Here is a 16195-nt window from a genome sequence, read left to right on the forward strand (position 1 = left end):
AGTCTAGTTCGCTAATCAGCGAAATTGACTCCACACTCGCGTTCGCAGCTTCGCGCCGCGTTATCTGGAGCGAGCTAGGTTTAAGATTTTTTCTCACAAATATTTTTCAACTAGTAGCACTAAATTTAAAATGATGTGTTGCTAGCGTTGTATTTGGTTACTCGGCAAAATTTTGACATTTTGTGGTATGGTTTCGTTTAGTAGAAACTAAAATTGTCTCGTCAGGCTTGATTTAACATAAATCATACAATCGGTCTTTTTAAAGTGCTAGAACATTAAAATGGCCCCTGCTGAAGATGTTGAAATGAAGAATGTGGAGAGTCCCGCAGCGGCAAGTGATGCAGAAACTGGAGAGTTGAAAAAGGACGCCGATGTTCTCACCGTTCAAGATTTACGTGAACATGCCAGACAAATTGATAAAGCAGTTACCTCCAAGGAACCAAGGTTTGCCATGCGAGTCCTTAGATCCCTTCCAAATACACGGAGGAAATTAAACGGTAACGTTCTACGTGCTATTATTAACCAACTGTATCCCTCAAGTTCGGACAAAGAAGCTCTGTTTGTTTTCGTTGAAGCCCCACAGCCTGGTGCTGTTGAAATTGAAACTCCACGATCAAGAAGCGCTCCGAAAACTCCAGTGCCGGAGGTGGATGTTTACATTCATTTGTTAGTTCTGCTGCGTTTGTTAGACACCAACAAACTTGAAGAAGCTACCGAGTGCTCGCAGCAGCTGATGACCAAAATCACAGCTCAGAATAGGAGAACACTGGATTTAATAGCTGCCAAGTGCTACTTTTATCACTCCAGGGTGTTTGAACTCACTAATAAGTTGGATTTGATCAGAGGACTGCTGCATGCGCGCCTGCGTACTTCAACTCTTCGTAGCGACTATGAAGGCCAAGCTGTTCTGATCAATTGTTTGCTACGTAATTATTTACATTATTCTCTGTATGACCAGGCTGACAAATTGGTCAGTAAATCAGTCTACCCAGAAAATGCTAGTAACAATGAGTGGGCCCGATTCTTGTTTTATTTGGGCAGAATTAAAGCAGCGCGCCTTGAATACAGTGATGCTCACAAGCACCTTGTTCAAGCACTGAGGAAGGCTCCGCAAACAGCAGCTGTTGGTTTTCGTCAAACTGTTCAGAAGCTGGCTATAGTAGTAGAACTGTTGCTGGGTGATATCCCTGAGAGAGCTATCTTCCGGCATGCAGCTCTTAGACGTTCCTTGGCCCCATACTTCCAACTTACGCAGGCTGTAAGGCTTGGTAACTTGCAAAGATTTGGAGAAGTACTGGAAAACTTTGGGCCCCAATTCCGTAATGATCATACATTCACTCTGATTCTTCGTCTCAGACAGAATGTTATCAAGACTGCCATCCGTTCAATTGGCTTGTCATATTCAAGAATTTCTCCAAAAGACATTGCAAGGAAATTGGGCTTGGATTCGGCAGAAGATGCCGAGTTCATTGTGGCAAAAGCTATCAGAGATGGAGTTATAGAGGCTACCTTAGATCCTGAAAAGGGATACATGAGCAATAAGGAGAGCTCGGATCTTTACTGCACTAGAGAGCCCCAGTTGGCCTTCCACCAGCGTATATCATTCTGCCTGGACTTACATAACCAGAGTGTCAAGGCTATGAGGTATCCCCCAAAGTCCTATGGGAAGGAATTGGAAAGTGCTGAGGAGAGGCGTGAACGTGAGCAGCAGGACTTGGAGCTGGCCAAAGAGATGGCCGAAGAAGATGATGATGGGTTCCCTTGAACATAACATTTATATACTATAAACTCATACAATATTCATATTATATAGCAGTTTCTCATTTGTAACAAACTAATTCAATAAAGGTCCTTAATAGATTGATTTGTTTTATTTACGATTATAAGTAAATTATTTATAAGAATCCCAGTTATAAAAGGTATATAAAAGTCCAAAACTGAGATTTCCATTAAGGATAAATTTGCTTAATCTTGTAGCCCATCAGCTGTTATATAAGCCCTTTAAGTCTCGGCGTTGATTTTTAGTGACACTGATATATACCTACCTAAACATAAACCTAGGGTTGCCAAGGATGTAGTACTATTATTTATTTTGTGCCAGGATGTCAAGCGAGTAACTAAGGAGGTCGCTAGTTTTTAGGGTTCCGTACCCAAAGGGTAAAAACGGGACCCTATTACTAAGACTTCGATGTCTGTTTGTCCGTCTGTCACCAGGCTGTATCTCATGAACCGTGATAGCTAGACAGTTGAAATTTTCACAGATAATGTATTTCTGTTGCCGCTATAACATCAAATACTAAAAACAGAATAAAATAAATATTTAAGGGCGGCTCCCATACAACAAACGTGATTTTTTTGCGTAATGGTACGGAACCCTTCGTGCGCGAGTCCGGCTCGCACTTGGCCGGTTTTTTTTCTAACTGCAAATGGGTACAAGCATGGAGACTATATATACTTATATAAGTACTCCATGGGTACAAGTCAAGATAAAAAAAAATGTCTCATTGGTAACCGTTTCCAAGCAACTTAATTAGTCAATAATTACAATTGAACTCAAAGAGCATATTTAATTTTTTACTAACGATATCCGTGTGACACGGTGAGATTATTTTAAAGGAAGAAAGTCACGAGAAACGTGCCAAAATGGAGTTGACACCGGGAAACATGGAGAAGTTAGTGGACCTGTTGAGAGTTCCGGAACCCGACGTGATACAGGGCGAGGACTTGGCTTCTTCTGGTAAGTGACTTATTGAAGGAATTTGCTGCTGAAACTTACGTGGGTATTTAAGCTTCAAGTTACTCTTCTTTTTTTAGGGTTCCGTACCCAAAGGGTAAAAACGGGACCCTATTACCTATTACTAAGACTCCGCTGTCCGTCCGTATTATGTCTCTGTTTGTCCGTCTGTCACCAGGCTGTATCTCAGGAACCGTGATAGCTAGACAGTTGAAATTTTCACAGATGATGTATTTCTGTTGCCGCTATAACAACAAAGACTAAAAACAGAATAAAATAAATATTTAAGTGGGGCTCCCAAGTCCCATACAACAAACGTGTTTTTTTTTGCCGTTTTTTGCGTAATGGTACGGAACCCTTCGTGCGCGAGTGCGACTCGCACTTGGCCGGTTTTGTTTCTACCTATTAAAATATAGGTGCTTAAGTCAGTGTTATTTATACATAGGTACCTAAGTATATTTTTTTATACAATCACGCCCTCTTTGGTCAATTATTGGTTTGAACTTTTACCACATTTTCATACAAACTCCTAAGAATTGAAACCTCATGCACATTAATTGCGGATTGCGATACCTTATTATACTTAAAGAAACCCTTTGACTTTGTTTAGTAGGTACATACCTAGTAATACCTACCCATTAAATTGCTTATTGTTACGTGTTACCTATAAAATAATCGTGGCGGTCAAGCATTTTTTTCTTTTCTTCAATATTAAATGTAATAGATAATATTGCACTAATATTTATTTAAAATTTGTCTTTGGAGGTTGTAGCTCACTATAGTACAGGTACAGTCGAAGGCAAAAATATCGATACAGACAAATGGCTCAAAAATATGTGAACACGACTTTATTTTCTAAGGTGTAAGAGCGTACACATATTTATGAAACTTTGGGAATGTATATATATTTAAGCCCTTGACTGTACTATCGGGAGCGTTGACGGTCGACCACCTTTAACCTTTTGGACGCCAACATAGACATAGTATATACCGTAGCAAGTTACAACTTTGCCTTTTCAACATAGCTTTGCCCACCGCATCACATTTCAGTAGAAGCGAAATATCATAAAACTAGTAACAGATACACCTCCCTTTTCAACCTGTGGTTAAAGCTAATCATATTGCTGGCAACACTGGCCTATTAGTTGACGTGTGCCTAACTTCAGTCACGCGTGAGCCGGCTTCAAGTGAGGACGTGTTTTTTGGCAGGCAAAAAAAAAAAAAAACTTCGGTGGGATATCGGTCCAGGAGAGTCCTACAGGGATGTAGTTTTAACTGTAAATAATATGTAGCTTAGAAACGATGTAGACGAAATTTCAACACGTTATATGCATTATTTTTGTAATTATGATCGTGGGCAATCTCGTGATCGTATTTACGTATCACTTTTCACAACATTGCCCAGCTCATTTTTACAGTTAGGGTTGTCACTAGTAGGTATGTTATTATTGACTTGCGAGGAGGCATTTACCATGCAACGTTGTTTAAAGTTATTCTGCTAATTTTAAGAGGAAATATAAGCAACAACCGCTTTATTTATATTACTTTATACTTCCTTTGCAGTTTAAAAAAGTTTCTTGTTATGTTATCTTTCTGTAGTTACCTACTTTTAATGCTTAGTAAAAATGGCAGTGCTTTTGAATAATTAATATTCTTGTTATTTTTTATATTATTGTATACTTCCTTTGCAGTTAAAAAAAATTAATGTTGATTTTTGATTGTTTCTTTATAATTTGGGTAAAAGTGAAAATTGACAACCCTAGCATATTTAGGATTTTGTATGAAGAATCGCAATTTTTTTTTTATGACTGCCCACATAAGTTTGGAGGTGAATTACTAAACTTAGTGACTTAATACCTATACGACAAAACTATGCCATGTTTATTCTGGATTATAGACTTTGAGTCATGACCATAAAGTTGATAATCGTGGAGTTAAGAGACTGTAAGTAAAAGTGGGCAATCTTGAATTTTTTTCATTTTTTTGGCCCGCCTGTTTAAGACCCATTTTCTACAGTACAGAAACTTATTTCGACTATGGTTTGCTCACTCACACAAAGAAGAGTATGCCAATATGTTATTGCCACAGATAAGTAATGCAATATGGACCAACAAACTTAAAAAAAAGTAAAAGACTGCAAAAAGCGGGCAAAGTTGTACAGTTTTACGGTAGTAGTTATAGACATGAAACCGAGCGACCAGGGGTAAGAGAAAGACATATTCTTGTATTGACAGGTTAATGTATGGCAGCATAATCCTTTTTCTCTTTCACTCTTATAAATTTCGGTATTTCGCCATCGCCTCCTACTTATGCTGCCATAACCCGACCATGAAAAAAAAAACCGGTCGGTGATAAGGACAAAGCATCCTAAGTAACACAGGAAGCATTTTAACAGATAAATAGTAAGCTTATATAGGACTTAAGGTGCGCATAAACACTTATATAAGTTCACGAAGCATCTTAACACTTTATATCAGCATTTTGAAGCCATTATGGTGCCTGAAACTGTATACTGGTTCGATAATGGCATTTTAAAATGCTACTGTAAGGCCATTAGTTTTAGTGCAGCAAACCACGATTTTGCTGTACAGCTTCTGGCTGTTTTTAGCGCCTTAGGTTCTACAATAACATTATAAAGCAGTAAAAAAATGCCAACAGCAGTATTATAGCATTAACGTTAATCCAACATCGTTATCGTTAGCATTAGCGTTAACGTTAGAGCTGGCATGTTTAATGATCTCCTTAGTTCTAGTTTACATCTAACAGCCATTTTAAAGCCACCACGTGGCCACGTTTAACGTGAACCATAATAATGGTTTATTAATAAGCCAATATCGCTTGAAGCTGGTTTTAGTGCCTTAGGTTCTACAGCGACATTATAAAGCAGTAAAAAAATGCCAGATGCTGTTAATTAGCACAAACGTGCGTCCATATAATGCGTGGGGCATTAATTAGCATTTTTAAAGGTTCACCCGGCTGCTATGGACCGACGCCATTGTGTACATATTTTATAACCTAAAATCATGATTCTATGGGCCTATTTATAAAGTAATATATACGTATATAACCGTGATATCACTTAAGTTAATACCCCATACCAATGCTTAATATGTTAGTTATGTAAGATTCGCCCTCTTGTAGGAATTTACAATTGTTTTAGATATTCCACACATATCATTATCTTACACTTTTTATTAAATCCTCAACGTATCTCGGGCGCGTAAAAAAATTCAATTAAACATATACCTATATATACATTTACAGTAAACTTCATTGCGCACTAATATTTGATGCATAACATAAATTACACGAGTCAGTAACTTACCTTGTTTTTATAAATGTTCCTTGTTGTTGACAAAAATATAGTTTCTTTTCTTATAATTTCGTCCATCCATTAGTAAGATAGAGTATGGAAATTACAAATATAACTTTTTGTACTGGTATTAAAGATGTTTTTGCAATGATGTAGGGTTTATTTAAGATCTGTTTGCTGACATTTAAGTAGCTTTAATAGTGCTTTTACTACATTCTAATGCTTATTTAATGCCTTAGTAATGCTATTAACATTTACATTATCAACAAAACGGCTAGTATAAAGCTTCTGTAATGGAATTAGTAACTTCCTTAACCATAATAATGCTTTTTAAGTGCGGCTGGCAATTTCATTAACCATAATAATGCTTCTTTAATGCGACTGGCAATTTCCTTGACCATAGTAATGCTTCTTTATTGTGACTGGCAATTTCCTTGACCATAGTAATGCTAATATAATGTGCCTGTAATGCTAATTGGCAACTGTGTGAACCTTTTTAGGATTCATAGCCGTAAAGCTTGTGCCCAAACAAGAGTTATATCGGCCCTATGGACGTCCATAGGGCTGATATAGGGCTAGCCTTATAATGCAAAAAGCATTCAGAAATGCTGTAAGACGGTCGTTATAATGCTTTGCTGTGTTACTTGGGATGGCACTATTTTCTCTTTCCTCTTATAGGAATCGCAATAAGACTATCTTTCTCTATCAAAGAGTGTCAGGCCCTTGGACGCCAATGACGGATATAATTAAGTAGGTATATCGGCACCGGAGGTGCAACGCCAAAGACGGATTAAGCGGTCAAAGACCACAGAGCAACATAGACCTACGTGCATGTGCATAAAGTCCAATTTCAGTTTTGACACTTCGGTGACGTGGCGTCCGAGTGACAGCTTTTGTGAGACTTCCGGTTCGAACGCCATCTTGATAGTAGCCTCGTGATTAATTCCTTTGTTTTTTGCTCATTAATATTGTTTAAAGTGTAATATCGATAGCTTTATTATACAATAATCTAATGTGGTAGTGTGCAGTGAATGGAGAATTAATCTCAAAGCGTGTTTAACCACCATTTTGGAGTCAACGGCCGGTAGTCCACGTGCTTCTCGTAAAATCCAGCTATCGGTTTTACGAGACAACTACAACAACCACCGAACAGCGTCGTGCTCTAAGAGCATTTATTTTGTTTCTACCCTTTTACGTGACATTGGCTACGGGCAACACCGCCCTCAAGTCCATCAAGAAAAGAAGAAGACAGCTTTTGTGTTTGACACTGCGTCGAAAAGGTTAAGGCGAAAATCGTTTAAACGTATTGCAGGCGGTCAGGCGATAACACGGAAGTCATAACCACCAATAGCATGGCACTTAAAAATGTGGGTGTTGAAAAAAATAGTACATTACTACAGAGGCCGGGAAGTAAGGGGTTGCCGGCCGAATGCATATATACGGCCGAACGTAGTGAGGCCGGATAGTTATGAGGCCGACAACCCCTTTTCACGCCGATGTGTGTATAGTGCTTTTCTCAAACATGCAATGAAATAAATAAAGAAATCTCCACGAAATCAAAGTTTTAATTCTAAAGAAACTAAAAGTAAACTAGGCACAAAATATAACTACCACTTGTACCTATCTTTATCACACGTGTCGTATATTTTACACATGTAGTTAATCAATTTATTACACAAATGTTCAAAGGTATATTTATGTATCTTTGATTTTTCGCCTTGCATCCTTCTGACTGTAGTTTTAGCCACATAACTAAGATTACATCATATTGTCTTCGGTTACCGCGATAGTTACTCATGAAATAAAACTATGAAAACGGATTATATCGCGTATATTGAATTTATAATACATCCCGATGTTTCGAACTCTTTACAGCGTTCGTGGTCAACGGGTGACACGTCATACACATCATAAACATAAACATCGGGATGTATTATAAATTCAATATACGCGATATAATCCGTTTTCATAGTTTTATTTCATAAGATTACATCGTTTTTTATGTTGATATTATGCTTCACATACATCGTTGCCTTAAACATGGAGTATAATTAACAGGTATTCATTTAATATTTTCGTCGGAACTCATATTAAATAACACAATAAACAACGCACAATAAATCCAATAAAATAGAATTACAGATACACATTATACACAATGAAAAATGTTCAACTTTACCTCCAAAACGATTAAAAAAACACCAACGCGTGTTTGAGGAGACATTTTTACCGCTTATATTTAAATGAAATATAGTTTGTCAAAGGACTGTCTCATTTCAAACATAGACAGATAATTATACTATCTTTGTCTTACACTGGTACCAACACCCAAAAGAAAAGGATGAGTATAGTTTTTTTGTTCTTGTTTACTGACAAACTGGTTTGACCAACTATATTTTAAATCTGTATTTGTAGGTAAATTTGCAGTTCAATATTATTGGAATTTGTTAATAATGTTTTATTTATATATTTTTTGTAAATTCGATACAAATAAAACTGCAAAATATATTAATTATCGTTTATTGTTTTTTTTAAGGGGTATTGGCAGAATGTCATTCCGAACCATAAGCAAATATTGGTTATAGTTTTTTTTTGGCTGAATGCCATGATGCTGTGTCACAAATATATGTGAAATGGAAATTAAAAAAGAGCCACTTCCCGGCCTAGGCCTGCAACTTTATATGAAATTTCATTACGGGCCCCTCGTCTAGCCGCGCCGGAGTCGTGATACTTCCCAGCCTAATATAAAGAACGTAATATCAATATTACATAGCATGTTTGAGAAAAGGTATATTATTATATCCTCTTTGCCTGAGTTAACCTTTTTTCCTGTTAACCTTTTTTTATGACAGTACCGCTCTATCCTATTGGATTAGTTTATTTTGTAGCCACAGTAAATTCACTGCCATCTATCGACACACGATTAAAACTAAAAATAAAAATATCAAAAAATTTGTTTATATATGGATAAATGATTTTTTTATTTGCAATATTTGCTTTAATTATTTTTATATGATTTTGACCCATGTTATTTCACTGATATGCGTTAAAATTGTTAAATAACAAACGAAACCGCCAACGGCATCTATCCGAGAGCAGGCCAAAGGTAGTGGCGCCATCTAATCGAAAATCGAATATTCTTGATTTTCGATGCACGTTATTTCCTTAGACTGTATCCATCTATTACAGAGTTATATCTATCTTTGACTCAGGTAAAGTTTATCGCCGTCATTGTTTTTGTAGTGGTCAGCATTTGCAAACTAAGATAAGGAATCCTAAATGCATGTCAATTGGTGATCTGTGCGAAGGGGCGAAATTTAGCCTACACAATAACAACTAATAAACTGGCCCTGCTACCTATTGTTTGTCTCATTTTCTGTTTTTAGCCTTTTCATTATTAAGCTTAAGAATCCTAAATGTATCCTAATTGGTTATCTGTATCCTGGGTGGGTATCTGTAACTGGGCGGAGTTTAGCTCGTTGCAAGGATCGAGGCAATTTTTTTCGCAAGTGGTAGACGTAGACCGTCAACACTCCCGATACCGATAGTACGAGTACCTACCTAAATATATATAAACTTTTTTTTGTAAATAGGTTGCGAAATTACTTCAACACGAGGAAAACTGCCTAAGAACGAAAATATAAAAAGCACCCCAAAGACCATAGAGGAGTTTGAGGAACAAGAAGCTAAGGAGGCGGAGGAGCTGAGCCGCGTGGGCGCAGGCCTGGACAGCCGCAAGGCACCGGAGTACACTATGAATTATCGACAAGCTGTTAGCGCGGAGGACGTGTTTCTTCAGGTACCTAAAGGGCTTATTACATCCATCCTTACGGAATGATCCGATGTCGGTACCGACGTCACGCCCGAGCAAGGATCGTGTTCCGTTTCACGAAATATATAGGTAAGAACATCGTTAACAATATTACGTCGGTACCGACATTGGATCCTTCCGCAAGGATGGATGTAATAAACCCTTAGGTATATGCTTATTTCTTAAACGGAAATGTGAAAATATTCGCCGGATCTGGACTAACTTTTAACGGAGGCAGTGAAGTAGGTGGGTCGGAACTCCACGGACACGGTTGTAGAGCATATACCAACACTATAAAAGTACTAATAGGTAAATGCAATAAAATGTAACCGTGATAAACAGTAAAAACCCTTTTTATAGTTTTTCGTAAATAACTCGTAAACGGTAGTCGTAATTTCATGCATATTATTTACGTATCAGATTATTTTTTGCCGCTACCGGCAACCGTTTACGAGTTATTTACGAAAAACTAAAAAAAATACGACCTTAGAACAAATTATAAGTAACTTTCCCACTTTCATATATTTTGAAGTACCTATTAATCCTAGCGAAAAAGTGTACAAAACTTTTTTTGTAGATTAGGTACTTATGTAATGGAATTTTTATGCTACGGGCCACCGTTTAAGAATTACATATTTACGAAAAACTATAATAAGGGACCTTTAAGTGAAGTGGGCACTGAACGACATAACAATTCTATGTACTTACCTAACTAACTAACCGTCTCACAAAATTTCACGAGAATATGTTGAGAAATTATGCGACATGCAGAGGAGCATTTTTGTCCAAGCTGAAACGGATACCTTCGCTAACGCTCGGTCAATTAATGCTGTTACGCACCGTCCCCTCGGCCGCGAGAAGGCCATTGATGGGGGGGTGTGTGGGACTCGCCACCATAGCAATGCCCTGCCTTTTTTAGATTTTTTGGGTAGGTAGGTAGTTTTAGGAGCAAAAACAAATTCCATACATATTTTAAAAGCACCAAAATCAAACGAATCGGCATGGTTCATACTTATTCATCAAATTGTGTAAAAATATTTTTATACTTAAACACACCGCCTCATTCATTAAGTTTCATTTGATACTGTACACCACACCCTCTTGTAGGTATCAGGGATGTTGCGAATATTCGCATCCGCAACCGCGGAACTTCCGCATTATTTTCAACATCCGCATCCGCATAAAATCGATGCGGAGCTTAATGCGGATGCGGATGTGGAACAGGTAGGTACAGGAACGTCTTAACGGCGGCGTAAGTGCTAGGTAATTTCGTCATTAGCCAATAGGAATCTCGTTTCGTTTTTGTGGTTCGTCGATCGAGCACTTTAGCCTATGACGGACAGCGACAAGAAGTGAATAATTTGCTTTATTTGGACTTTAGTATAGTAATGCGATTGTGGGGCACCTATATTCTTGTTCAAATTAGTAAAAGTTTAGTTTTTTTAAATAATAATCATTAAAGTGTAATCTTTAAAAAACTGCATCCGCATCTGCGGATGTCTAAAAATCGGCATCCGCAACATCCCTGGTAGGTATATAGTAATGAAATTCGTTAGCAACAAATCATCGTACGCAGTATTGCCCATAGATGCCCCTGCGGCGCGTAGCTACTTCTCTCAATGCCCTGTGACACACACACACACACACACACACAATGTGTATACACGATACAATAATCCTCTCCAATGATGGTACCTCTAATAAAAATTATGATGACTGACAGGAATCATTATACTGTGAATTGATTATACAAGTGGCAAAGTTCGTATGGGTACTAGCGTTGACGAGGCATGTTACTTTTTAGGGTTCCGTACCCAAGGGGTAAAAACGGGACCCTATTACTAAAACGCCTCTGTCCGTCTGTCTGTCTGTCACCACTGTCACCAGGCTGTAACTCATGAACCGTGATCTAGCTATCACAGTTGAAATTTTCACAGATGATGTATTTCTGTTGCCGCTATAACAACAAATACTAAAAAGTACGGAACCCTCGGTGGGCGAGTCCGACTCGCACTTGGCCGGTTTTTAGACTATGAATGTCATGTGATAAAAATCTGGGAGCATTAAACTTTCTCGAACCACTTGTTGAACTTTAATAAGGAAAAGGCCGGTTGATTACGAGTACACAGGTAAATATTTCCCTTGTCACACAAATTTTCACAAATTGAAATGTGTAACAACTCATTAGGATGTGTTCGGGTAATATCGAAAATCACCCAAAAATCTATCATATTAGTTAGTCAATTTCCAAACTATCCGACAATCTGAAGAACCTTTTTTTTTTGTTTTTTTTTCTGTACGTCAGTGGCAAACAAGCATACCTACGGCACGCCTGATGTTAAGCAGTCTCCGTAGCCTATGTACGCCTGCAACTCCGGAGGAGTTACATGCCTCTCTACTCCTAATACTTTTGACAGAGCTGAATATTTTTTCTCAGTCATCCGTTGACCACGAACGTTGTAAAGGATTCGAAACGTCGGGATGTAGTTATTTCAAACTAATTTTACTCGATATACCTAATCCGTCTAAATAGTTCTACCTATATCATAAGGCACCTAATTAAATTTATAGAAATCGTCATACAGCTCAAATCTTTTTCCAGATCGGTCCAAAAACGCCGGGCTCGGCTAGTTGTGAGAACCTCATAGTCCGGATCAAAATGCCTGGCGACAAAAAGGAGAACATAGATTTGGCGGTAGACACCAGCAGCGTGACTGTAAACTCCTCGCAGTACTGCCTTAAGCTGCCGCTGCCACACGACATCGACCCAGACCGGTCCAAAGCCTCCTGGGATCCCACTGAGGAAACTTTGGTTTTGACGTTGATGTTGCAAAGAGAGTTTGATTTTGTTAATTTCTAAGTAATATTCGTTTTAAATATACTGAATCGGAACACTACAACTTTACACTTTTTCTACCATTGATTATTTTTCTACTAACTCATTGATTCATAATTTATATCCAATACCCGTATTGTTTTCTGTCCTTACTTACCCTACTGCTATAGGTAGTAGGGTAAGTAAGGACAGAAAACGTATGGAGCAGTATGCACTTTAGTCTCAGGCGATGCCGCTTAGCACGATTGTTCCTTAGGTCAAACAAAGCTGATTTGGCCCGGTAGTCACGAGATCGTACCGTGCCACCCCCCCCCAAGAGAGGGGGGGGGGGGGGTCAACTCCCCAGGTCTAATTCGTCCAGGTCTGAGCAACTAAGGCAAGTTCTATATCATTTTCGGATAATTTAGGAAAGTTAGTACGATTAAAAAGAAAAAACGACAAATTTGTACCTTAAAAGGGCAAAAACGCATGGTAAAATAATTATAACATTATATTTTTACTTTTAACATGCCAAATTCAGTGTTTTTGTAAACTTTTTTAATCTTTGACATTGGCCATAGTTCCATTTGTATGGAAGTCGTAACCGCCACTCGCTATAATTTTTATCTATTACGAAAAAAAAATTATGAATACCTACTTTAAAATTATATTTTCTAAAATGAAGAATAAATGGGCTACATTGTCTATTTTTTATTTACTGCAAATCGTCATACTGTGATTGTAGTAGCCAAAATTGTCACTAAAAATTACATAACATTTTCATTTTTTGTACAAAAATCACTTTTTTGTATGGAAAGGTATAATCATTATTTCAAAAATGAATTCCTCGTCCCTAAATTATACGAAAATGATATATTACTTGCCCTAGTTGCTAAGAGCAGGAAGAAATACAGCATAAATTGGACCTGGGGAGCCGACCCTTTTCCCCTCCCTTTTTGGGGGTCAGCGCGGTACGATCTCGTGGCTACCGGACCAAATCAGCTTTGTTTGACCTAAGGAACAATCGTGCCAAGCGGCATCTCCTGAGACAAAAGTGCATACTCAAGGCGCTTACTTAATACCCTACTAATAGGGTTTATTTCAATTTCGCTAACGGTAAAATTCGTCTTGGCGAAACGCGTTCACGCGAAAAATTGCTTTAAGAAAGGTACCTAAATGTTACAGTTATAACATATATTAATCTATGCTTGGCTCTACATGAGATCTGATAACTTTTTGGCAGTGCGAGCCATATGGTCTATAAATATATTAAAAAAAAATGTAGAATAGCCTATTGCGTTTTGGCGCCATGGTACCTATGTATTCAATTCGTCCTTACACGCAATTAGAATGAGTCGGTTATTGAAAATAATCACTGCTTTGTTAGGTGTCAAGGCGTAAATTCCTTGATGAGGCGTGATTAGAATCTAGCGCCGCGCTTAATTGAACCAATGGCGTGAGAAAATATACATAGAGGTACCTATTTGATGTTGTTAACTTGTTACCTAGGTACACATCAATGTAATTTAAAGCTAGTTTATTGACACAGTAATTACGTTAGGTGGGTAGATACTTAAGTTCTCATTTACCCATTTAATTTCAAGATCAAGACGTATTTAGGTACATGTATGTATATATAAGTACATAAGTATGTTCTGTTAAATATACCGACTGTATATGTACGTATTTTAGATAAAACAATAGTCGATTATATATACAATTTATATTCATTCTACATTTTGAGGTTTTTTTACTTTATATAGGGTACGTTTATATATTTAATCTTTATTCCACAAAAGTAAAACTTATCGTATGAAAGGCGGACTTAATGCCAAAAAGCATTATCTACCAGTTCATGCGATCATATGAAATAATATCATGAAAGTGAAACATACGAGTACAAGGCTTTCGGTGAAAACTATTTTGAACATTATCGGTTGAACCGTTTTCGAGTTTTTGCATGTCATCTCTTCTTACAGAATCAACCTAACAGGACGCAAATCCGCGAATATAGTATCTAAGTACTAAAACCCTTTTTAGGGTTCCGTATTCAACTTTTAAAATATGTATCACAGAATAGTAAACATTGGTTCAGTTATGCTACTAACAACGTTGCTTATAATATCGAGTGGCGTTATATGGAGTTTACACTGTATATGATACTTAATTACTTACTAATAGCCCCCGTGCAAGGCAGGCTATTGGGACAGAAGGGTAACTATGGCCGATTTTTTTAAGTCTGCCTATGGTGACGGACCGGCAACTACGGAACCCCGACGGGGCAGTCCTAGTGTCCTTTATTATCTTAAATTGATTACCCATTGTGTTGGGTTTTCCTAGCTCTAATTGGCAATCAATTCATTAAACTTCTTAATTGGTGCATTTGTGTTGCTTGGCAATATTTATTACTTTAGTGGATAGCAGAGGAGTCGAGGAGGAGGAGTACCTATACAATTTTGAATTTCAATTAGACGAGGCGAGACCATCCAGCGAGGAAACCCAGACCAGCCAGCGAGGAAATGTAGACCCAGTTGTAGATATAATAGGTTAAGATTGGTTTAGTTTAGTTTTAATTTGTATTTGTTAAGTGTTGAGTTTTTACATTTTCGAAAGAAAATTTTTGTATAGCGACCGCATTTTGTCTTACAACTTTTATTCTTTAGTTTAAATGAGCTCTCGTTTTGCGCGTTTTAACATGCTCCATGAAACATGTAAAGAAGTTTTAAAACTTAAACCAGAAAACAGTTTTCTTAAGAATTACCTTCTAAAACCCATCATTTTGAGACCCTAATCGATATGTTTAAGACTTTTTCTACTAACATATATTTTGCGATAAAAGACCGGCATTTTGAAAATTTTAAAATACAATTTTAATATGGTTAGTGATATTCTCGCTAATAAGAGGAATTTAACAATATAGTACTACTAACCATTAAAATCGATTTAACCGCTTGGTAGTTTAGACACAACATAGGGACGGACATAATATTAGGTCAAATACATAAGTCTAACATAACCCTCATTTTTATGTTGGTCGCTGTCGGTTAATTAAAAGCTCAATACAACAAAAGCTAGCTTCCGTCATAGACTAGTAAATATTTAACATGGACAACCTCCGTACAACACAGCGTTTCTCGCGTACCTTTTTACTATTTTTCCTTTTTATGTATAATCGACTGCTAGTTATGACTTTTAAACATAAAATCGGGCTTTTTGGCCTCTGTCATATGCACAAAAGTACATTTAAGGCATAATAAAAGCATTTTAGTCATCTCTTATTTGTAATGGCGTAATCTAAGTTTAACATTTTAAAACCATTTTCTAAGGGTTATGATGCTGTATTTATGCTAAAAGTTAACTTTTGTGATTAAAACTGCGATTAGTCAAGTGCAGCTTTACATATTAACATTATAAATAATTTAATAGTAATAGGGTGGCAGTTTTCATACACAAATAACTTAAATGTAAATAGTTATTTGTTTTACAAAGGAACAACATTTAGTGGCTCCGTCCCACCTCCAA

At 37.3% G+C, this 16195-nt stretch overlaps 2 protein-coding genes across 2 annotated transcripts; both read left to right on the top strand.

Moving 5' to 3' along the window:
- Positions 1 to 160: 160 nt before the first annotated feature.
- LOC134740636 (probable 26S proteasome non-ATPase regulatory subunit 3) lies at positions 161 to 1861 on the top strand. Its single transcript, XM_063673178.1, has one exon. It carries the CDS (start codon positions 281 to 283, stop codon positions 1763 to 1765), a length of 1485 nt encoding a protein of 494 aa, XP_063529248.1. The 5' UTR covers positions 161 to 280; the 3' UTR covers positions 1766 to 1861.
- Positions 1862 to 2608: 747 nt separating this feature from the next.
- On the top strand, positions 2609 to 12758 carry LOC134741162 (dynein axonemal assembly factor 6). Its single transcript, XM_063673933.1, has 3 exons — positions 2609 to 2737; positions 9641 to 9846; positions 12461 to 12758. Exons 1-3 carry the CDS (start codon positions 2644 to 2646, stop codon positions 12716 to 12718), a joined length of 558 nt encoding a protein of 185 aa, XP_063530003.1. The 5' UTR covers positions 2609 to 2643; the 3' UTR covers positions 12719 to 12758.
- Positions 12759 to 16195: the final 3437 nt, after the last annotated feature.

This window comes from Cydia strobilella, chromosome 4 (genome assembly GCF_947568885.1).
Source record: "Cydia strobilella chromosome 4, ilCydStro3.1, whole genome shotgun sequence".
NCBI lineage: Eukaryota > Metazoa > Arthropoda > Insecta > Lepidoptera > Tortricidae > Cydia > Cydia strobilella.

Coding starts and splice junctions, on each gene's coding strand:
- LOC134741162 (XM_063673933.1), top strand. CDS start 2,644: ATGGAGTTGACACCGGGAAACATGGAGAAGTTAGTGGACCTGTTGAGA. Junction 2,738..9,640: donor CGAGGACTTGGCTTCTTCTG/GTAAGTGACTTA, acceptor TTTTGTAAATAG/GTTGCGAAATTACTTCAACA. Junction 9,847..12,460: donor CGGAGGACGTGTTTCTTCAG/GTACCTAAAGGG, acceptor ATCTTTTTCCAG/ATCGGTCCAAAAACGCCGGG.
- LOC134740636 (XM_063673178.1), top strand. CDS start 281: ATGGCCCCTGCTGAAGATGTTGAAATGAAGAATGTGGAGAGTCCCGCA.